A 23,490-nucleotide genomic window follows, 5' to 3' on the forward strand; every position below is an offset into this window, starting at 1 on the left:
TTTTGTGCCATGTGTCAGAGGCCCTTTTGTGAAAGAACTCATCATGATCCAGAGGTCCTGAGTCTCAAGATTCTTATCAATATAATGAAATAATGACCTGGAGAGCTATAGACAGCAGTTAGATGCATAGCCTTTGGGTTCAATTTCCATTTATTCTCTTTCCAGCTGTGTGACCTGGGGATAATCACTGATTGTCTCTGAGCCTCAGTTTCTACATCTGTGAAATGGGAACCGAGATGCCTAATTCATGCAATTGTTGGGATTAAAAGTGGGCTGCAGGGAAGCACTAAGCATTGGTCTCCTAAGCAGTTGCCTGGGGAGAAGGGTGCTTCCCCATATCTGGGATGCAGTCTGCCACCACTCACTGTGTCCACTCCTGCCTTCCAGATGGGGCCCAGCGTCACAGTGACCTGCACTGAGGGCAAGTGGAACAAGCAGGTGGCATGTGAGCCTGTGGACTGTGGCATCCCGGACCAACATCACGTCTATGCTGCTTCCTTCTCCTGCCTGGAGGGCACCACCTTTGGCAGCAAATGCTCTTTCCAGTGTCGTCACCCAGCGCAGTTGAAAGGTAATGGAGCGCCCTTCTGCTGGGCTCACCCTGCTTCCTGCGCGGGAATCCCAGAGACTCTTACAGGTTCTCCTCCTGGGTCTCAGACACCAAGCTTTGGATGGATTTTTCTTTCCACCAATTGTACTTATGTAAATGTCCCTGCTGGGCAGCTAAGGAAAAATCACGAGTGTGGATAAGTGTGGCAGTGGAATCCTCTCCGAGATCTTGCAAATTTTGCAAGAAAACAGGGAGGAAAATAGGGCGAGAGAGAGGGAGGAAAAGACGATTAAGAGAGTAACATTCTCAGGATGTGATTAGGGCCCAGTGAGCCTAGGAGGTGAGCATTACAATCCTCATTGTCCCAGAGGGGGACATTGTCCAAGGCTACCATATTAGTGGTGGGATTCACATTGGAGCCCAGGTCTTGGCTTTCTCCAAAGCCAACTGCTACTCTTTAGGAAAGGCTAGCAGGGAGAGAGGGCGGGTGTGGCTAGGAGCTATTTACTACCATCTCCTGGGCTAGACAGGAGTAGTATTAGAACTCGAATCAGACGTCATCAAGCAAACTGAAGAAGAGACCACATTTAGGAAATGAGTGGGCGGCTGGTCTCGGGACCCTAGAATGTCAAGATCCAAAGGGTACTCAGAGCTCATCAGGAATCACTGGTTATGGGAAAGATGGTGAAACTGAGGTTCAGTGAAAGGAAGGAAGGAATTTGTGCAAAATCACAGAGCAAGGTAGTGGCATTATCAGGATAAATGCTGTTGGCTTTCAACTGACTATTGGATTTTGACATTGTGTTCAATTATCAGAGGTGCCAGGACCCTCTCCTTAGCTTGGTTTATCAGAGGAAGCATCGCCCCTTTATCAGATATCCAAAATGATACCTCACTTGAGCACAGATGCCCATTCAGGTCCATCATCCTGTAAAGTGTGTAAGAGTAGACTTCTGTGGGGTGGGGGTGGGGGGTTGGAAGGAAATCTGTAAATTCCCTTAAACTTAGATATAATGTATATTCATGAGTCTCAGGCATTTTGAGGATCAGAGAGCATCAATAGTATCCCCAAATTTTTGAGGGGATACAAAACTTTGAAAGATTAGTGGACTTGAGTCTCTGGGAAGCAGTGTCTGTGTTTAATTCCTTTCAACATTGCTGTCAGCGAACCCAGGGCCTGCACGTAGGGAGACTCAATAAAACATATTGCCTAGATGGCCCAATGAAATGATGGCAGTAACACCACAGGAAATATTTCTTTTAGGAATGAATGAAAGACACACAGTCTCACTAAACTGTCCCAAAAGAGAAGCAGGGAACACTTTGGGGATGAATCCCTTAGGTCTCTTGTTTTATACCCAATACGATTTGAGTAAAAAAGCTGTAGACAGTTCATTTGAGCTACTATAAAGATTTGACCTGAGAAAGGTGAAGAGACCAGTAGAAATTGTAAATCCTCCATCATTAGATTATCTGAGCCTTTCACATGGCCCATTTGCCCAGATGTGGGGTGTATGGCTAAGAAATCACACACATCTCAGTAAGAGGCTGTTGGAAATGTGTATAAATTGGCATTGAATATTACAACCCTCATTGCGGCTAATAATAATTCTTAATCAAAGGGATTCAGACCCATCTGCCATTGCTTCTCTGCTGACCACGACAGAGGAGGAGTCGCTGTGCTGTGGACACGAGGACCCAGAAAGACCATCATTTTGATAGCGGTTGACCCCAACTTTGCCCTTTCCTTAAGAATACAGGGAAGCATCTCCCCAGTGGCCACAATGATGCACTAGAACCCATTGGCACTGCGTGCATCTCAAGCCATGGGGTAAAGAGTTGGTCTAAACAATTTCCTCCCCGGGACTCGGGGGTTAATGTCCCCGGATGAGCAGCCACCACCCAGGACAAGCTGCCAAATGTAGACTCTGGGAACCTGGTGTAGCACAAGTAGCACCACAAACCCACTTGCCCCTTCTATTCCAGGTGAATTTTTCTTGACTTCCACTTAAGTTCCAAGCCCAATAATGTTTAATGGGATGGTTAAAACTGCAGCATTACTTATATCGCCTCAACTGAACCAGGTTGGGTGCACTTGAATTTGACTGTGGAGTGGGATGTCTAACGTAAGTGTGCCCTCTTTTAAAACACTGGCTTTCTATTCTGGTTCTTGGTGCCTTTTCTATCCCTGCTTTGCCTCTCTAACCTCAGATATAAAACTCAGTCTCTTCACTAATTTCTATAAGATACCCTGATACCATCGAGCACCTTCCGAAGAGAGGGACTGATCCGGTTGGACAGGGACAGTGGCCGCATCCTACAGTGCCCAGCACTTAACTTTTCTGCCGGCCCTCAGCTCTTTTAGAGGTCCCTTACCTTCTCCCTTCTGAATCCTGCCACAGCCTCCCTCCCTCTAGGAATTCCAAGTTCTCTCCCCTCTCAGGCAGGGACCCTTCCGTCTTTCTCAGAAGCAGGTAGCCAGGCCCTGGAGAGTTCGGCTTTATTCCACAGGTCTCACCAGGCATCTTCCCACAAACAAGGTCACCTCCTAAGAGGAATTTTCTTACAACTCCTAAAAGAATGTTTCCTCTTATCCCCCCAGTATTTTGGAGATCTTAAAGTCTGGGGTGTCCTGGCGTCCAAACCACTACTGTGCTCTTTGTCTTTCTGCCTTGTCTTCTACTGTGACCTCTGTGTCTTACCAAGAAAAATAAAACAAGTCTCTTCCCAATTCCACCAGCACTAGCCCTCAGCTAATGCAGCCACCTGAGTGTGTATTTGTCCTTGCCAGCTGCAGTTTTGTTTTCTCAAAGCAACATAGGGGCCAACAATGTATAGCCTTTCACATCCTAAAATGTTAATTTAGGGCCAGAGAGGTTAGTTGACTTGCTCAAGGTCACAGGTAGATTCATAATACTTCATGCACTTCACAGATGGATATTGAGGGCCTACTGTGTGCTTGGCACTATGCTGTATTCTAGAAATAAAAGAATGAAGAAGATGCATTCCCCGCCTTTATGATGCGGGCAGTGCTGACACCATGCATGGGGTACAAAGAGCCAGAGCTTGGGTCTCCCGGCCCTTCCCTCCTGGATTCTGTTCTGGGTGAATTTTAATCTCCAAGCCCCTCCCAAAGAGATTGGGTCTTCTGTACAGTCTTTTAAATAACATAACAAAAACAGGCACATCTCTTTTGACACTATGTTTATAATTATTTCAATACTCGTTAGAGACTGAAATTTCCTGAGGCACATTTGTAGACAGGCCGAGCAAGTTTTCCTTTCTTGACTTTGAAAGTTGAACGGACGAAGGTCAGGGTCACATGAATATGCATCAGAACCTTCAGAGCACAGAGGTCAGGGCCGAGGGGACGCAGTCTGGGCATGGACGGCCAGTGTCACCCCCCACTTTCTTAAAGCCGGTGCGCAGGAGCGGCCGCAGCTGCGCGGGGAGACACGGATGCTGCCCCGAGCAGCGGCTGCACCCCGGGTTTGCTGGGCGTGGGCGGGGGCATGTCCATGGTCCTGAATCACCAGCTCCTGCCTTTCGCAGGCTTCTTCCTTCGACCCTGGTACAGGGTTAACTCCAGCTTACCCTCTCCCAGAATTTACGTTCCTGGCTTGCGTCTTTTCTCTCTCGATTAACATTTTGCAATTTTTATGTTATTTTGCCGCAAAGGAACCGCGCCGTTCATTTCACAATTCATGATTGGCATAGCAGATATGGGGTACTTTTTAAAGAGTCCCAACACTTTTTCCACAGATGTTTTGTCCTTGGGGAATTCAGAGAGGGTGTTCCCCGCAGGTCTTTTATAACTCCTCTCTCCCCTAAGAGCCTGCCGTCCCGGGCACCCGGCGGCACCGCCCCTGTCGCCACAGCAGCGCAGGCAGCCACGTGTGGTCTCCGGGCATCCGGGAGCCTCCGCCTCGATGGAAGCGAAATGAATCGCCCTTCCACACCCTTCACTCCTCCTGCTTGATAGAGAAATATCTGCAGTTTGTTTTTGCAGCATCGCAGTTTATCAACGTGGGATCCCCCGGGGGTTGCAGACACTAAATTATCTTGTGCTCGCCAGATGATTCACACTGACGGTGACCGGAACGGGGGAGAGGCGGAGGAGCTGCATAAAGCTGCACAGACTCTCTCTCCTTTTTCCTGCTTATTTCTCTCCATGGTACTTACTGCCTCTTAGCATGCCGAAAGGTTTACTGCCTGGCATAATTTATTGTGTGCCCCACCCACCCCGTCCAAGGAGAATAGAAGCTCCCGGAGGGCAGGGTTTGAGGTTTTGTTTTTAAGTTTTGTCCATTGCTTTGTCCCAACATATAAAATCGGAGCTGGTATTGTAGTAACCACTATGTAGATGCTTGTTGAATGAATGAAGGCTTGTGTGTAACTCACATGGTCCTTTCAGATCTTCTAGTGCAGGCAAAAGATTAGGAGGGAGCGAGGGAGGGAGGGGGGAGTGAGGGAGAGACGGAGGGAGGAAAGCAAATAAGGAATTCAATAGCATTTTTCTGGACCCTTTTCATAAATGTATCTTCTCATCAGCGTGAAAGGCAGGAGCAATTGTTTTCTTTCTGTAGCTAAGATATTGAGGTTTGCCTCTCAGACTAGATCATAAGGGCTCTGCTGAGCATATATGGCCAACTTCTCATTAAAAACAGTAACCATCTTGTAGTTACACAAAGCTGGTTTTGAACTTCAATTTTGCCTTTTACTAACTGTGAGAACTTGGTCAAGTCACTCCTCTTCCTGAGTCTCTGTTTCTAACGAGGAAGCCTCAGGCTAGGAGCACCGCTGTGAGGATACAGGAGATTCCACACCCAGGCACTCAGTACGTAGTAAATGTCAGCCTCATCCCTGTCACTCAGCTCTCCAACCTTCAGATCAGACCTTCCAACCTCCAAATCCCAGAGCCTCCCCGTGCTTCCAGCCCTGGCTGTCAACACCGTTCAGTAATAGCCCGGAAGAGGAGTTTGATTGAGAAACCCGAGTTTTAGGCCCGTCTCTAATTGTCTCGGGGAGGGTTGGGGCAGGCCGTGTTGATAATATACGACCTGGCAAGGAAAAGCCGGACTCTCTGTGTTTCACTTTTATTCGCTACGTCCCCATCAGGCCAGCTTCCCGATGGCAATCAGCACGTCTGTCAGAGCTGGCATGGGCTGCGGGGGGACGTGCTGCTCTCTCAGCTGCTTTGGCAAAACTTCACGAACACTGGGGACTGAAAAGAAAGGGAGGCCTCTGATACCACGATGCTGTCGCTTCCAGGCAGGAGGGGAGCTGGGATGAATGCCGAGTGCAGGGCCAGCAAGGGGCGGCCTTGAGGTCACACAGCACACCGGAGTCAGAGCTCTCAGTACACTGACAGGCACTCACGCTGCCAGCTATTAGAAGGCAAGGACGTTCATCCCTGGGCTCGGGTGTCCACCTGGCAAAGCCAGATCTCTTTCCTCTGCAGTAAAGAGGTTCAGGAGAAGAGGTCCAGAGCCTCAAATCTTTAATTCACTATAGACATGGGGTAAGGCCCCCCCCCCCAAGCTGGATCTCTTCTTTGGGGCACTCTCTCGATCTCCCTAGGTTCCTGGGTTGTAAGTGGAGAGTCTGGAATTACAGGTGGAAGGAAGATCCTCTGGTTCCTCAGGTTGGCTTAAGTCCAGGCAGCTCGTGAATTGGCTTGCCTACCAGAGACCCCCGTCTGCTAACCCTGCCTGTCTGTTGTCTCCAGGCAACAACAGCCTCCTGACCTGTATGGAGGACGGGCTGTGGTCCTTCCCGGAGGCCCTGTGCGAGCTCATGTGTCTCGCCCCGCCCCCGGTGCCCAACGCGGACCTGCAGACTGCCCGGTGCCGAGAAAACAAGCACAAGGTGGGCTCCTTCTGCAAGTACAAGTGCAAACCTGGATACCATGTGCCCGGCTCCTCTCGGAAGTCAAAGAAGTAAGTGGGGCTGCAAACACAAACCCCCAGGTTCAGGGTTTCAGGAGAGCTGGGCCTTGCAGTCTGACTAGAAGAAAGTGCTCATTTCTTTAATGGAGGCACAACCCACCCTGGGAACCTTGACGGACATTGTTAATGACTGCCTACTGGCTGTGTGACCTCACGTGAGTGACTTCACTTCTCTGGGCCTCTGTTTTTTCAACAGTAAGCTGAAGGTGACAGTAAGAGTTTCACATAGGATACTGTGAAGAATAAATGAGAATGTATACGTAAGGTGCTTGCAAAGTGCCTGGCACGTAGTAATTGTTCAATAAACGGTGGGTGTTAATGTCCTCGGAGTGTCAGCACCAATCAGACCACTTGGGAAGAAAGGGAGAAGACCGGGACTAGCACGGCTTGGGTTTAATTTCAATCCACGTGTAACTACGACAAAATCTGAAAGCCTTGCTTGCCCCCATTGAAGGATTTCTATGAGTCAATTTTCCTTAATCCCTTCACACGCCCCCCACCTCCCAGTAGGACAGGTAGGGAACCAAGAACAGGAAAGGGGAGTGAGAGACCAGCTGGCCACAGAGAAACTTGGGTGTTTTGGTAGAGCATGGGTCTAGCCATTGGGTCCTTAAGATCTTCTTTTATCTCTTCCTTGAAGACGGGCCTTCAAGACTCAGTGTACCCAAGATGGCAGCTGGCAGGAGGGGGCTTGTGTTCCTGTGACCTGTGACCCGCCTCCACCGAAATTCCACGGGCTCTACCAGTGCACGGACGGCTTCCGGTTCAACAGTGAGTGCAGGGTCAAGTGCGAAGACAGCGACACCAACCAGGTGAGACCAGTACTTGAGTCCATCTCCTGTTTGCTTACCAGAGACCAGCCTATATTTCAAGAACCCCTTCCTCCAGGGGATACTCGGCAGATGACAGATTTGTATAATAGCAACATCACCAATGCAGAAGTTAAGAGACTGGATTCCAGTGATCTTTCTTTGTAACCTCTCTGAGCCTCGTTTTCTTCCCTGTAATGCCATATTTTATTTGTTCAGAGATTCTTAGCTTTGAGAACATTTTAGTATTGGAACCCCGATGAAGGAAGTCATCTGTGGAATCTGAGTGTATGAATTTGATCAAAGATAACTTAATGAGATAGGAGTGACCAGGGCTGTTTTGCCAACTTTCCGCCACCATCAGCACTATATTGATCCCTGAAGTAAAGTCACAAGACTACCACTATCTTAAGGCATCAGTGGGCTTCTCAAGTGTAAACAGAAAGGGAACCATATTTAGACTTGAGGTACAGTTTTGAGAAAACTTTGGAAAAGGGGAGAAGGGAAGGAGATGGCAGGGATTGGATTTTATCTTAATCCACATGTAACTGAGAGAAAGCCCGGTGCTCTTGCCTGCCTCTGCTGGAGTTCTGTGAATTAATTTTCCTTACCCCTTACACATACCCTCCCCTACACCACCCAGTAAGGCATGTAGGGGATTGAGAATGGGGAAGAGAAATGAGAGGCCAGGCTGGCTCCAAAGAGACCACAGTCCATAAGGATCTCCACCTTGACAGACCCAAGGCATTAGGGTCAAACCCCAAACACCATGCCTCACAGGTGTGCAAGGTTCTTCATCCAGGTGAGGCCAGCATTCTGCCAACTGAGCCCCAGTGCAGGTTTCACCCTCTGCCAGTCCTCACTAGTCTTTACTGTTGGCTACCAAATACCAGGCACTGCCAAACCACCATCCTCTCGTCCTCTAAGCAATTACCAAGTCCTAACCATTCTCCCTCCAAGACCTCTGAAGTTCTCACCTGTCTGCAATGCCACCAAGCTAACTTAGGCCACCACCATCTTCCCTGGGCCACCATGCAGCTTCCTGACCATCTCCCTGTTTCTACGTTCTTGCCTCTCTCCACTGTAGTGTCTGCATTTGAGCCAGAGCGGTTGGTTTGGAGCACATCTGATCATGAAGGTTCCCCTGCTTAAAGCCCTTGTGAACCAGCCACTCCCGTTTCCCTTGGGCTAGAATCCCAACTCCTCAGTGTGGGATTCAAGACCTTTCCTCTGTCACCATAAGACTGATCTCACCTCTGCAGTCTTTCACCTTTTCAAGCTGCACCCTTCCCTCCAGGAACCCTGTCTTGATGTCCCTTCCCCTGTCAGGCTCAATGACAGCATTGCACACAGTGCACTGAAATTCATTTATGCACCTCCCCCACCCTCCTGCTTCCTCCCATCCTAAGCTCTGAACTCCTTGACCACATCTTTAATCCTCCCTGTGTTTTGAACACTGGGGACAATGCCAAGCATCTGGTAGGGGCTCAAGAAATGACAGGGCAGGGCAGAGAGCTGCAGTGAACATCCAGGCGAATCTCTTCATTTTCCAGTTCAGAAACCTGAGGCTCAGAGAAGTCACTCAACCACTCAAGGTGACACAGCTGGGGTCGGCGGAGTCAGAATCAGAACCCAGGTCCCCCCAACTGTGGACAGACTGAATCCAATAGGTACTACCTGAGAATCCTTGCTAGTGTCTCAGGGATGTCTACGTGCCCGCCCCAGTCACTCCCATCCTTGACGGCCAGGGAAGCAGAAGCCGGTGCTGGAACAAGCTAAGGCCAGAGATTACCACGGCCTCACGCAGGCCGATCAACTTCCCTCTGCCTCCCTTACATAAAACTGTTGCTAACCGTTACCCCGACTACTGAGCCAAATAATATTCTGGCCGCGGTCATGTTATCATACTGAAACCCAGTCTGCCTGGGGCTTGCCAAGTACCTTTCATGGCCAGTTTGTATTTAAGGGAGAGGAAAATGTAAATTTATCAGACGACTCAAGCAGTTCAGTCTGGCAACGGGCGGAGAGGCCAGACGCAAAGGAGCAGGGTATTGCTCGTCGGCTCGAAGAATGATGGAGCGCGTGCCAAATGGGCTCCTAATACAATTGACGTTTCTAGTTTGTACTGCAAATGAATTTCCTCTACCCTCAGACCGGGGGACTGAGAGCCAAAGCTAGTATTCACCTCAGATCCCCTCTTGCTGCCTGTAAACACGCAGAAACGTACGGCCCAGAGCATCTCGAATCCAATAGCTTGTGTGGAGCAGGAATTCTTCGCCGTCCAAACCAGTTCCAGACCCTGGCGGAGAGGAGGGGGGCTGTTGTAGGGGAGACTCACGTTTGCTCTCCCACTGCCACTAAAAGCAAATTAACGGATAAAACCTCCACTTTATTGGTTCCTTGGGAGCCAGGATGATGCGAGGTCTGGTGTCTGAGTTCGGATCCTGGCTCCACCACTTACTAGCTGGGAAACTTGGGCGAGTTATTTAACTCTTTCAGCTTCAGTTTCCTCATACAAAAAATGGGGTGGGGGGGGGTAATAACACCACCTACCTCACGGTTTATTTGTGGGGATGAAATGAAAGCAGTGTATGTGTACAGGTACCCCCTGGAATTGTGCGGAACACACTGCCCCCATACCCTGCAGCCCCGGGGAAGGCACAAATGAACCAGCCTGCCTATACGGTCACTTCTGGAGGGGAAAATCCGGGATGCTCCATGCGGGCTCCTACAGGAGCTAAACACAAAGGCAGTGGCTTGAAAGTGAGGCCAGAAAGCCAGAGAAGGGGGCATCCATAATGCATGAGGCCAGGATGTGGGGTGGGGAGGTCAGTACGAACCAGGGAAAACCTGTTCTCTTGCTCAAATTAACCTGTAGAATATGTGGATTCTCTAGACCAGCGCTGCCTGGTAGAATTTTGTGCGATGATGATGTTCCATAGCTACGCTGTGCAGTGTGGTGGCCACTGGCCACGTGTGGCTATGGGGCACTTGAAAGGTGCTAGAAGGCTTGCCCACAGTTGCAAGTTAGTAGATGGTGTTGACTGATGCACAGCCCCACTCCTCCCACTGCCTCCAGAGCTTAACTGTTTAAATCCTGCACTTCCCGGTTCCACCTTCCCCTAGTGTGGCCACATTTCTCTCGGCCATTATTTTGTATGTTTTTATTTCTACTAAGGAGAAGAAGTCTAGTTCTCCATCTCCCTTCACCTCCCCTCCCCTCCCTGCCTCTCCCCTCCCTTGCTTGGTAGTAAATCCACAGAGGCTTACAGTCAAGAGACCTGGCCCCAGCATTGGCAACCTACAGGACTGGGCACGTTGGCCCCCCATTCTGACCACTGGCATTTCTAAAATGTGGGTGATGGTTGGGCTGATACTTAGAGACAGTATAGCAGAGTGGTTAAGAGCCTTAGCTAACTTGCAGAAAGCCCGATGTGTGTGTCAATATCTAAATGCTTCCCATAGGCTAACTCCCAGGATCCTCATGAAGACTCTCGGGTAGTGGATGCCATGCCCATTTAACAGCTGAGGAAACTGAGGCATGGAAAAGTTACAGGACACAGATAGGATGTTGTAGAGATGGGGTTTGAACTCTGGTATTAGTCCATACTCTTAACCATGACTCTGGCATCATTTCAGAACTTACTTTTTCAATTCCAAGCTGAGCCTTAGTTTCCAAATCTGTAAAAGGGACATCATTTCTCCTCCACTACATAGTTAAAAGGATTTTTAAATGTGTGGAAAACACCTGGCACATAAAAGGTATTTGATCATGTAATTATCATAAGCCTTCAGCTCTTTGTGGACCTGTGTAGTTGAAGAGAGCTTGAGAGAGTACAACATGTTCTTTTTTGCAGACGGATGCACAGGCACAGAGAGGCAAACTGTTTTGCTGAGGGATGCTTAGCCCTCTTGTGAAAGATTTCACCTTAGTGTGCAAAACTGTGCATTTAGAGCCAGATATTCCAGTGGGCCCCCTGCCACTGGGCCCTGGTCTTCCCAGATTGGTTGCTCAATGTCAGGTCTTCTGTGGTCCAACCAGACTCAGCATCAGGGATCTACTCCAAGGATCTTCACGAGGTGGTAGGCAAGCCCTGAGTGCACCAAGATCTAGTCCTAAAGGAGGGTTTGAAAATCCAAAGAGGCTCCAGAAAGTCTGCTGTGCAGGGGGCACAGCAAAGGAGTGATGGCGGGAAACGAGAAGCATGCTGGAGAGGCAAGGTGACCACAGGGCCAGAAGGAAGGACATGCACGTAGCAAGAGATGGGGCTAGACATGCTGTCTGGGTTCCACTGTGGAAGCCCGGAACTGCCAGCCTATGAGCATGCCTTGTTTGGAAGGCTAAGGCACCTCCGCAGGAGTCTTTTAAAAGCAGATTTAGTCAACAGCACAAAGTGCCAGATGAACTGGGCAAGAGGGAGAGAGACTGGAGGCAGTAAGACTGGTGCCTTCATGCTCCCACCTTTTATGGTGGAGCCTTCCCAGTTCGAAATTCCCTGAGCAGATTCCAGCTAGTTCTAATACATTCTCTGCTGCAAAATGAGCTCCCCAGCCAGCTCTGGCCCAAGTAGTGCTGAGGTCTGCAGCCCTTCGGGGGCTGGAGGCCAAATGCATCATAGCCTCAGGCCAAGGCTCCAGGAAATTGGGGTCAATTCCTACTCCCCTGGGGGCCCAGCAGAATCATGGGGCCTGGATCCTGGGGCTCTGGGAGGGAGAATTGGGGTTCTCTGAAGCCACATGAAGCCTCTTAAACTTGCCTGAGCTCACACAGAACATCTAGGGGTGGACTATGCAAGTCGCCCCGCTGCTGCGTGCTGGGGATGGATCACCCTTCACCCATGGACACAGAGCTTCCCACTGCAATTGGACCCTCCTTGCGCTGGCCCAGGAGAGGCTCAGAGAGGGGCTCCCTTTATTTTCTGAATCCTGCTTCCTTGCAGCTGTTTTCCCAGGCAGGGGAGCTTCAGCCTGCATCAGCCCTTTCAAAGATTTTATTTATTTCCTCAAGCATGCTCTCATTCATTCATCCCCACATGCCCTCATTTCTTCATTTACTCACCGACTCATTGATTTCCCCGTCCATGCATTCATTTTTCTTCTTTTATTAACCAAATTCATTCCATAACTCTCTACCTGTTCACCCTACCTTTTATTTTTGTTAAGCAAATAGTTCATGAGTGAATAGAAATATCCATTGAGTGATGAATGAATGAACTGAGTGGCCAGGGCCTATTAAATGTTGTGGGAGGCCCTGAGGCTGTGCACATGAATAGGGCATCTCCCTGGGCTTGATCTCATCACCTAGGTGGAAACAGATGACAGACAAAGAGGTGATGCGTGTCAGAGACCTTAAGGTGGGTGGCGTGCTCTGCAGAATTGGAATGCCACTAGGCCAGGATGGCTTGTCCTAGATGACGATTATGGGGGGAGGAGGGGAAGGAACAGCAGACAGAAGGGCAGGAGCACAGAAGCATGGCAGTGTGAACCTGCTTATGGTGCACTGAAGAACGCAGGCAATTTAATCGAAAGTCCAAGGTAGATGATGGTGCTATAGGGAGCAATAGGCAGGAGAATATGGCAGAGTTAAGGCTGGGGGTGTCCTAGGGTTGGACACAAGAGCTGCAGTGGAAGCTGAAGTGCATGCAAGCCGTCCCAGAGATTGGTGCGCTGGTGGAGCATGGTCAGCTCCTCTGCCTCATGTGCTTTCTCTCCTTATCGTGAGCTTGAAAGATGGAGAGAATATACAGCTTGTTCTCATGTAGATGGACCCCGTGTGCATACACCACCCATGGTTCTCTGTTTCCAAGGGCAGAGTCCAAATGTAAGCTGATGTTTAAGGCCCCACACTTTACTGGCCTTACCAGCTCCACCCTCCCTCTTTTTCTCCCTTGGGTCCCAAGACTGGTGGGGTCAGGGGTCTTTCTGCTACTAACTATACGTCCTTGCACTTGCATGTTTGGCCTTCTAGAGATGTCCTCCCATCCCTATTATGCTTGTGATTTGACATATCCTTGAAAACTCTTTTCCATATAGCACCTCCTCTATGAAGCCTTCCCTGCTTACCCTCTCACAATTGGTGACTGTCCCCATGTACACTCAGCACTGTCACCGAGCACTTCTCTGGCTGTTCACATGACTGTCTTTTCCTTGCCTCACTGGGACAGATACTTTGCTCGCTTCACTTTCGGGCCCCGTGGAGCTGGGCACAGAATGGGCACTAAAAAAATGCTGCTTGAATTCAGAGGCAGCTCTGAGATTTCTACAGGGCTGGACTCCCTTTCGAATCTTAGACATTGGAAGGGGGTTTGCAGAAAGGACCTTGTCCACAAGCTGCATTTGCATAAATGCAGTAGACTGAGGAACTGTATACTGCTTGTCTTAAAGAACTGAGGGAGGGCAAAGGTAGAAGTATCCCCATGCCACCCTCTTGGTGCCAGTATTGCTGGAATGGGCTGGAATGGAATGGAATGAAATGGAAGATGCCCGCAGAAGGGAAGGGAAAGGAGAGGAAGGCAATGCCCTGGAATAGGAAGCTTCTCAGCCAGGCCCAGAGTGCCCAGTTAACAGATGGCAAGCCCTGGCATGGATGCTTTCTCATTGGCTGAGAGGAAGCCAGTGGTGTACCTACCATCCTCATGAACAGCCCCAGGACCCGTGCTCTCACTCACTGCACGAGCTGGGGTGCATTGGGGCCCCTGCCTTCTCAGTTAAAAAAAAAAAAAAAACAGCCAACAAAACAAACCTCTCTGATTGAAGTCTCTGCAGGAACACTAAGCCAGTACTTAGGGAACCTGGGAGCTAGGCTCTCCGGGATGCTCTGAGCCAGTTTCTTCCTACACGGAGTCCTCCCTCAGTGTCCTCATCTGTAAAATGGAGGTAGTGCCGGTGCCTCTAGTTTCGGGTGATCGAATTACACCAGTGTTAAGAAATTGTTTGGGGACACCTTCAGAACTCTGGGAGATGTGAAATGGTTTCCCTTTTTATTTTGAGAAGCTTAGATTGAGGGTGGGGTGTCTCTTGGTCCTGACTGTGTTTCCATTCTGTTCAGGGACGCGGGAGCAATGTCATCCACTGCCGGAAAGACGGTACCTGGAGCGGCTCCTTCCACCTCTGCCAGGAGATGCAAGGCCAGTGCTCGGCCCCGAACCAGCTCAACAGCAACCTCAAACTGCAGTGTCCTGAAGGCTATGCCATAGGTAGGATGGGCACACGGCGGCACTGGGGGGAGGGGGCAGGACCTGCCGGGAAGCCGAGCTAGTGCTCGCTGGGTAGCTGGGGACCTCTGCCATGCGGGGCCCTCCCCCTATGAGGCACTGGGGAAACGGAGATGGATGAGACCAGACTCCTTCCTCCAGGGAGCGTTAGGGCACGGATGTTGTTAAGCAACAGTGGGTGTGTGCATGTAGTCACACTGGAGTACAGAAGAGCTAGCGGATCAGTGCCCTGGGGACACAGGAGGCTCTCGGAGGAAGGGACACTCACACAAGGCTTTGAAAGAGCTTGATGGGCAAGAAATTATATTCTAGACAACAGGAACCATGGGGCAGGGGGAGGGAGATAAGAAAGCAAGAGTGGTTCGATGCAGCAGCCTTTATTATTAATCTTAACATTTGCATAACGCTCATCGTTCATGAGTACCTACTGTGGGTCAAGCACTTTAGAGGTCTTATATCTTACCTTCTCGGTAACCTCCAACAGCTGAGAAAATCGAGACTCAAAGGGATAACAGAACCTGCTCCAAAGCCTGAGTTCTTTCCACGGCGTCTCTGTTGCCTCCAGAATTAGGATAAATAAATAGCAGTTTCAAAATATCATGTGTGCGGTGATAGTCCGTTTGCAGGTGCTCCCAGCGAGGGGAGACAACCTGGGCTTTGATGCCAGGGATTTGCCTGGTCGAAACCAGGAGTCTGGACAGATGCATTAATCACAGGCTCCAAGGCTTCCTGGGGAGCCGGCCGAGCACTGAGCCTGAGCTCAGCTGAGGACAGTGCCGCTGACCTTTGGGGCCGATTCCCTAATTGACCATGATGAAAAGCCCAGGGAATTGAATGTCCTTTCTCATGGCCAGTGTGATTTATGGGACAATCACCAGGCATGTCTGCTGCAGAAGGTTATCTGTGTGCACACTCACTCCCTGTCACACAGAGCCAACGTGTTCTGCACCCAGCAAAGGAGTGGCCACTTCCTGAGAGTGGAGGTGGGCAGGGCCTGACCACCTCTGCTGGAGATGGAAACACATAGCCTCAGAGCACAGGGTCCTTTGACAGACTCAGAGTAGAAATCAGCATGCCTTCCTACCTTTAGTCCAGAGGACCTGTCTGCTGCAAGGGTTGGAAATGCCAAAATGCATGGTTGCCCCCTGCGATGACTTGAAGGCTCTTTAAGATCCTACAGAGCCACCAATCCAAAGGACCCTGACAGGAGGGTTGCAGAGAGGTGGCATCTCGTAGGGCCTGCCAACAGAGACATTCTAGAAGGCGGGGGCCACAGGTATAGCAACAGCGAGTCCAGTTGGCTGCTCCTTCCCAAGGCCAGTGCTTCTCCGCTTCACCCCATCAGTGCTGGTGGGTGTGCATGGCTCTGGACACTATGCTTGTGATGGGGTCCCTACCTGCAACTTACAATGTGCAAGTGGATATTCAGTCTTACTCACGACTGACATTAAGCAGCCCTGGGAGAAAAACACTGATTAAGTTACTTCTATTTAGAAAAAAACCTGTAAAACAGACTTTCTTTATGTCTGTGTCCACTGACACATTCAACTATATTCACACGTGCATAAATAAACACAAGCACAAATGCTCAGTAATGAAACATAGACAGACCCAAACACACACATCATTCAGTAAACTCATGCCTAGCGTGTACACATCAGCCAAATGCCACACAAACACATACACACACACAAGCACATACACAGCCACACGTAGCACATGCTCTCATGTGACACATAAGTACACACACATCACAGGTGCAAACATACCTTATGCCCCAAACATATCAAACATGCAGAAAGATGCACAAAAGGCAAGCATAGCTCACACCCATGCACACAAGGACATATCGTGCCCACTTTGAACACACATTGCATTCCCGTGTCACAACCACATGCAAGTGAGCCACAACACCTGGCTCTGTGCGCCCTCCGAACAGTCTAGAGGCAGGCGGAGGTGTGGTGGCCGCATTGTTTTACCCACTGAGCTTTGTGTGGGCAAAGCGAAAGGGAAGGAAGTCTGCATGACATCGGGCCTGGGTCTCCTTCCCCTCCCCTGAACCCATGCTCCCATTGCCGTGCAGATGCCCTTTTCTGAACGGGTCACCAGGGTGAGTGGGGCACATGGAGGGGGGCTGAGAGAAAAAGCAGCCTGGGGCACTGAGGGAGGAGGGACAGCAGGGTTCCTGCTGGACGCCAGCTCCCCTCCGGCCTCACCTCTGAAGGCCCCTCAGGTGTCCCGCCCAGGCTGAGCCCCTCCCCGGGGAGCGGGACTCAATCGGAGGCCTTATAAACGGGGGTGAGGTATGTGTTGGTACATGTCAGACCTGGGGGCTGGAGGGCACATCTGGAGCCACGCAGAGCAGCGGCTCTGGGCCCCACCCCCCGCAGGACAGGGAGGCTTCTGTGGCAGTGAGAGCCCTCGGAAAGTTGCTACTGCCACCGGGGCTGCCACCCGCCCGCTCCTCCCAGGAAGGAGAGGCAGGCAGGGGCCTGGTGAGATCACTGCTCTGTAATGATGCCAATTAGGGCTCACATATCACAACACAGCAGCCTGGTCCTGAGGCCCAGAGCTGCCCGGGAGTGGGGGGTGGGGAGTGCAGAGAAGGGAAATTAGGACAAGGCTGCTGCACTGGGTAGCAGTGGCCTCTGTGTGGACCAGCGATGGCCCCCTGGGCGGACCAGCGATGGCCCCCTGGGCGGACCAGCGATGGCCCCCTGGGCGGACCAGCGATGGCCCCCTGGGCGGACCAGCGATGGCCTCCTGGGCGGACCAGCGATGGCCCCCTGGGCGGACCAGCGATGGCCTCCGTGTGGACCAGCGATGGCCCCCTGGGTGGGCCAGTGATGGCCTCCGTGTGGACCAGCGATGGCCCCCTGGGCAGACCAGCGATGGCCCCCTGGGCGGACCAGCGATGGCCCCCTGGGCGGACCAGCGATGGCCTCCGTGTGGACCAGCGATGGCCTCCTGGGTGGACCAGAATTTTTCCTTTTTTCCCCTCTTGGGATAAGCCAGCTTTGGTCTGTTTCTCAGAGTGCCCCTCCTTTTCTCAGACTCGCTTTATCATGGCAGCCTCGCTTCCTCCCGGCTCCCTAAAAACTCCTTCGGAAGGGACCTCATGACGCACACAGCTCCGAGCTTCCCCCCTGCTCAGCGAGTCCCCCTTTATTCTCATCGCTCATCTTGTCTTTTGTCGCTCTCCCCATTGCTCTCTTCCCCTCTGGCCCTCACCCGCCACTGTCCCCTCCACTGCTGCGTCCCCTCCTCCTCTGTGCGCTCCGTCATGCCATGCCGAGTCAGAGGGACCAGGGCTCTCACCAGGCCCTGTACCCGCCAGCTCCGTGCCCGTCGCTCTCACCTGTGCGAGGGGCGCGATGACACCTTATCGCAGGGCTGGCTTTGCAGAAGGAGCAGCCTGTGAAAACCACCGGGCGAGGCGGGGCCCTCCGCTTCGGGGCGCAGTGTCCTTGTGTTTAAAGTGAGGTCCTGAGCTGTCCTGCGCCTGCCACCCCCCCTCGCCTCCTCCTCAGTCCCACTGTCTCTCCCAACGAAGGGGGTGACACGCCGGCAGCAGGAAGGACCCTGGGCGGATCAGCTGCGCCTGAGGAGATGTGGACGCGGGGATGTACGTGCGTGTGGGTGTGTGCGGGGTGGGGCACATGTCGGTGTGCAGTTGTGAGTATGTGAAACACAGAGTTTATTCTTGTATTATTATTTATCAATTACTGTATTATTTTCCAGCTGCAAATCTACTTTGGCCCCACGCTGTACGTACACACATTTATACGCACATATACCCGCACATTTGGAAGGGAGCCTTCAAAATGGCTAATAGACTACATAATTTTATTATTGATTTTATAGAGAGAGGCAGGGAGAGGGAGAGAAAGAGAGAAATATTGACGTGAGAAATATCAATCAGCTGCTTCCCCTGCCTGCCCCGGCTGGGGGTCAAACCAGCAACCTGAGTATATGCCCTGACCGGAAATCGAACCCGCAGCCTTTTGGTGTAGGGAATGATGCTCCAGCCAACTGAGCCAGGGCAAGAATAATTTTTTTTTTTTTAAAGAGTTGACTGTCTCTTGTGAACCACTTAGTGTTCAAGGGTGGTCTTGGCACTAAGGCAGGGAAATGACCTCCTAGGGCTCTGGTCAGATTCTAACACCTCAGTTCTTTGCCCACATGAATAAGCCCCTTTTCGGAGTCCTGGGGAGACCTCATAGGGTAGGATTGGTTTTGGGGACACTTCAAAGTGTGTGAGGTCAGGGCAGAGAGTGAATGAGGCAAATTCTAGTCAACTTGCCAACCCACAGCTTGAAAGTGAACTATCTTCAAGGAGGCGCCCCTGGACCGAGGGCTCCTGTGCCAGTTGAAGAGGAGTGGGAAGGGTCTTGGAGGCACAGGGGAGGCATGAATGCAAGGCCTGTGCAGAGAGAAAGCCTGGGGCTAGGGACCTGGTGTTGCGGGCCTGCAGTCACCATTCACTGGGCTGGTGCTTACCGAGCAACCCCTGTGTGTCAGGCGGCTGATTAGGCTCAGAGATGAACCTGCCTTGTCCCTGCCCTCCCGAGGCATCAGTGTAACTGTGGAAAGGAGGCACAGGGATTGGGACCAACACTGGAGCAAGACTCCTCACGCTGAACCCTGCTCACTCTGCTGCACACATCAGGGCAGGGTCCCTAGAGGATTTGAACTGGGCCTTGAAGCCAGTAGGACTTGACTGTGAGGAGGTAGATGGTCCAGGAGGAGAGAGAAAGCAGGAGAGAGGCGAGGAGTGTGAGGCTCAGAGGGAAAACCAGACGCGGGCCAGTTGAACAAAGTGTGAAGGTGAAAAGTGAGATGGCCCCAATCACGGAGGCTGTGAAGGCTGGGGAAAGGGGGTTGGACTTCGTCCTGGGTCTTGGGTGTGGGGAACTTGGAAAGGTTTTCAGGCACAGGAAGAATAAAACCAATCTGGGCTCGGGGCTGATGAGAGTGGCAGCGGGTGCCCGTGGATTGGAGACGAGAGAACAGTCAGGGAGACCAGAGGGAGCCCTGCTGGGGAGTTCACTCCACCTCACTGCCCTCAAGGGTGGGACAGCTCCATCCACTGAGGACCAGAGAGTGGCAGGGCCCACACTGGGTGAGAGCACGCAGGGGCATCTGGAGACGAGCTGAGCGGCCACCTCACACTCTGCTTCCCCTCAGGGTCAGAGTGTGCCACGTCATGCCTGGACCACAACAGCGAGCCCATCATCCTGCCAGTGAATGTGACCGTACGCGACATCCCCCACTGGCTGAACCCCACCCGGGTGGCGGTGAGTGACAGGGGCTGCCTTCCTGGGGCTAAAGGGAGGGAAATGACCTTGTGAAGCACTTACTTTACCCTGGTCCTGCATTAATCCCTTTACTTGTGTTAAATTATCAAATTGTGTCACACCTGCACATGGGGCAGGGACTCATTCGCAATCATTTCTTCAGTCCATACATATTTAATACATTCCCTGTGTCGGGCCCTATGCTAAGGACCTATTATTTACTGTCCCACTGAATCCTGATGACAACCTAGGAATAAGAGGACTGATGTTTCTAGTTACAGAGGAGGAAACCAAGACTCAGACACATAAATGGCAAGCACAGGGTCTGGTCAAACGCCTGTGTGTCTGGAAAGCCTGCACTCAGGAGAATGAAGCTATTGGGCTTCTCTAGCAGAAGTTCTTGGAGGGCCTTCCACAGTCCACAGCCTGGACTTGTGCCATCTTTACCCGGGCTTTACTCATTTGGTGGAAAGCAATTAATATGTGATGTGAGAAACTAATAACACCTACAGTTTGTGAAACACCTACTATGTGTGTGTGCCCAGCACTTGAACACAAGACCGCATTGAAACTCCAGAATGATATGACAGTGCAGGGTGGGCAGCACCCTCTGCATTCTTGACTTGCGGACCCTGAGATCTCAGGAGAGAGAGCTCGAACCCAAATCCAGTGCCCAGCTCTTCTTGCCCAACCAGACCATTGGAGCCCTGCCTCCTGGCAGCCAGTGTCAATGCCCAGTTCATTTGGGGGCTGGCCGTTCCCACTTCCCTTTATGTGATCAGTCAGGGGCCCCCAGAACTGATATGGGGGCCCGCTCTTGTCCTCCAGGGAAACACGCATCCCAGGCCACATGTACTGATTCTGGGCACTGGTTCCTTACCCTGGAGAAAGTGGGAGAAGGTATCAGGGGGTGCACGGTGAGGTTCAGCTGTGTCTCTGGCCTAGCCTTGCTGCCTGGGGTGCTGGGAGGCCTCGCTGTCTGCCCGCCTGCTGCAGATCACACCCTGGATAGCCAGGCAGAACCCGATACTGGGTGTCCAGTTTCTCAGACGAGCCAAGGGCACAATTGCAAGGCCTTACTCAGCACTCTGGGTCTAGGCACCTGGCTCTGGACCTGGCCAGCCCCTCTGCTGCCCCGTGCACCCCAGCATCCTCCCCTCCCCCTCCTTCCTCTGCGCCATCTCCAGCTCTGTCTCCTTTTCCTGCCTCTGTTTTCGGTTTCTCTCTTCCCTCTCCTGACAGGGCTGTCATCTGCTCTGCCTCCCCGCCCACTTTCCCATCCAAGTCCACCCCTCCATCTCCCTGGTCTCTCGGTCTCCCTGCCTCTGACTCCCTCTCCCACGCATCCACCCCACAGGCCCGCTTCCCTTAGCTCACGCTCCTCCGTCCATTTCCTCCATCAGCCTGCCTTTCCCCATCCCTGACCCCGAGTCCCGCAGAGATTCTCACCGAATGCCCCAGCTGATGTGCTGCACACACCCAGGACACACTCAGAGGCCTTACGTCAGACCCCAAGGAGGTTGGAGATCACCAAGCACAAGCCCCTCATTCTACGGACGATGAAATGAGGAGCAGCTGCAGGGGACTAGGCCACGGTCACCCAGCAGAGCCAGGAGCAGATCTCGGCTCCTTCCCTGCCATGCCAACCCCCTCTCCTACCCTGACTCCCTCATGCCCACCTGCAGGGGATACGCTCCTGCACAGGGCAGACCCAGGGGACCACACTCACACCCAGGACCACCGGGCTTCTATGCCTGGTCCAGACCTCGTTCCCCTGGGCCAGCTTCTACTCAGGCCTTTTCTCCACACCCCCTGACCCTGGGTGAATTCCCACCCTTCCCTCTGTGAGCCCCGGGCACTAAAGAGTTCAGTTATAATTCACTGTGAAATAAATCCAGGGATTTGAAAGCCCGCAAGCCCCCCTCCCCAGTTGCCCACCCGCTGCCTGCCCGCCCCAGCCCCCACCCGTTCCCCGGTCTGCCGGCCTTTATTGATGCCGGCCTACCGAGAGAGCCGTAACGAGGCTCAGGCCTCCCCCAGTCTCCGGAGGCCTCATTATCCAGGAGGAAAAAAGTGCGGTAGAAACAGGGAGGAGGGCGAAGGGCAGAGATTGATGGTTTCCAGGAATACGGCAGAAAGGCTGGCCTCCGCTGCACACTTGCCCCTTGTGTGGGGATAGCTGCAGAAACAGAGCTGCTGGTGCGGGCGTCGCCAGGTCCAGGCAGGCCCTGGACAGCTCTGCCTCCTGCAGGTCTGCCTCCCAGGGCCAGGGCCAGGTAGATGGTCGGGGACAAGACTGCTCCCACCCCACTCCTGTCACCTTTGTCCCAGGGTAAGAAACTGAGAGGCAAGAACTGACTATTCATGGACACCTACTGTGCATCAGGCATTGGATCAGGCACTTTCCATCTTTAATTTGCACCCCCACCCCTACCACACACACACATGTGCACACACATAGCCCTTTGAGATGGGTATTAGTCTCTGTTTTTCCAGTGGAGGAAATGGAGTCTAAGAGATGGGAGCCTCATGCCTAAGAAGAACAGAAGGGGGACCCAGGTCAGTTTAATGCTGCAGCTTGCTCCAGCTACCCATGCAGCCTCTCTTGAATGGACAATAATAATAAAGGCAAAATGTTTACTGACTGCTTAACCAGGGATGTGCTGGTAAATGGTTAGCAACTGGCTCTCCCCAAAAAACGAACTCATTTGCACCATTTGCCACTTACTGTGGTGTAAATATTCCCACCATGGCAGATGTCAAGTTTGGCAAGTCGCTGTCACTGTACAAAGTTAGGAAGAGAGAAACACTATTGTCTCTTGTGAGCCCATGCAAGCTGGCTGCAGCCCACCACTGGTGCTCAGTACATTATGTGCTCTCTTTATATCTACTGGCACATATGGAGGGAATGATGACTACTTGGATGAGTGCAGTATCACCACTGACATGTGTTATGATTAGTACACCACAACAGTGACCTTGTGAAGGCAGGGCCATGATCATCTTATTTACCATGGAACACCCCACTCCCCGCAGCACCTAGCACACAGTAGACACTCACTAAATATTTATGGTTGGTGAGTGAGGTGACCAAGGCTCTAGTTCAAGCCCAGGCACTTTCTTGCTGCATGTCCTTGGACAAATCCTATCACTTTTTAGGCCACAGTTTCCCCATCTGTGAAATGAGAGATAGGCTGAGGTCAAAGAGCCACAAACTCAAACATCTACAGGAACCAGGCAGGCAGGCTGAGTGGGTAAAGCAGGACGAACACATCGTTTTTTTATGTTTAATACCTATGTATATTTTTCATAGTAGTAGTATTTGCTATAAATATTTCAGAAAGACTTAGAGAAAATATAACAAACGCTCATGTACATACTACCCAACTTAACAAATAACACTTTTCAAATGCAGTTGAGGTTCTTTACTTCTAATTGAGCATTAACTTGCATGGCCATCTTAAGCCTAAGGGTTGGTAAATGTTTATGTTTATGTCCACTCATGAAACCAGTACCCAAGTTGAGGTGGGGACATTTCCAGCTCCCCAGAGTCCTCCCTCTCCATACTAGCCAGGCAATGCCTCTACCACCAAGGTAATCTCTATTGGTTTCGTTTATATATTTATTTATTTAGCAATTGATATGTAATTGACATAGAAGATTATATAAGTT

The 23,490-nt window shown here is 51.5% G+C and overlaps 1 protein-coding gene across 1 annotated transcript in view; it reads left to right on the forward strand.

Annotated features, from left to right (window-relative positions):
• PAPPA (pappalysin 1) overlaps positions 1 to 23,490 on the forward strand; it is a gene marked incomplete at its 5' end in the record, with an annotated part of 212,477 nt that overhangs the window by 164,676 nt on the left and 24,311 nt on the right. The window contains 5 exons of the mRNA XM_081151832.1: positions 388 to 571; positions 6,279 to 6,489; positions 7,139 to 7,310; positions 14,356 to 14,503; positions 19,709 to 19,818. Of these exons, the coding sequence (XP_081007958.1) occupies positions 388 to 571; positions 6,279 to 6,489; positions 7,139 to 7,310; positions 14,356 to 14,503; positions 19,709 to 19,818 (825 nt within the window). The remainder of the gene's footprint in view (positions 1 to 387; positions 572 to 6,278; positions 6,490 to 7,138; positions 7,311 to 14,355; positions 14,504 to 19,708; positions 19,819 to 23,490) is intronic.

This window comes from Miniopterus schreibersii, assembly GCF_964146895.1.
Source record: "Miniopterus schreibersii genome assembly, chromosome: 11".
NCBI lineage: Eukaryota > Metazoa > Chordata > Mammalia > Chiroptera > Miniopteridae > Miniopterus > Miniopterus schreibersii.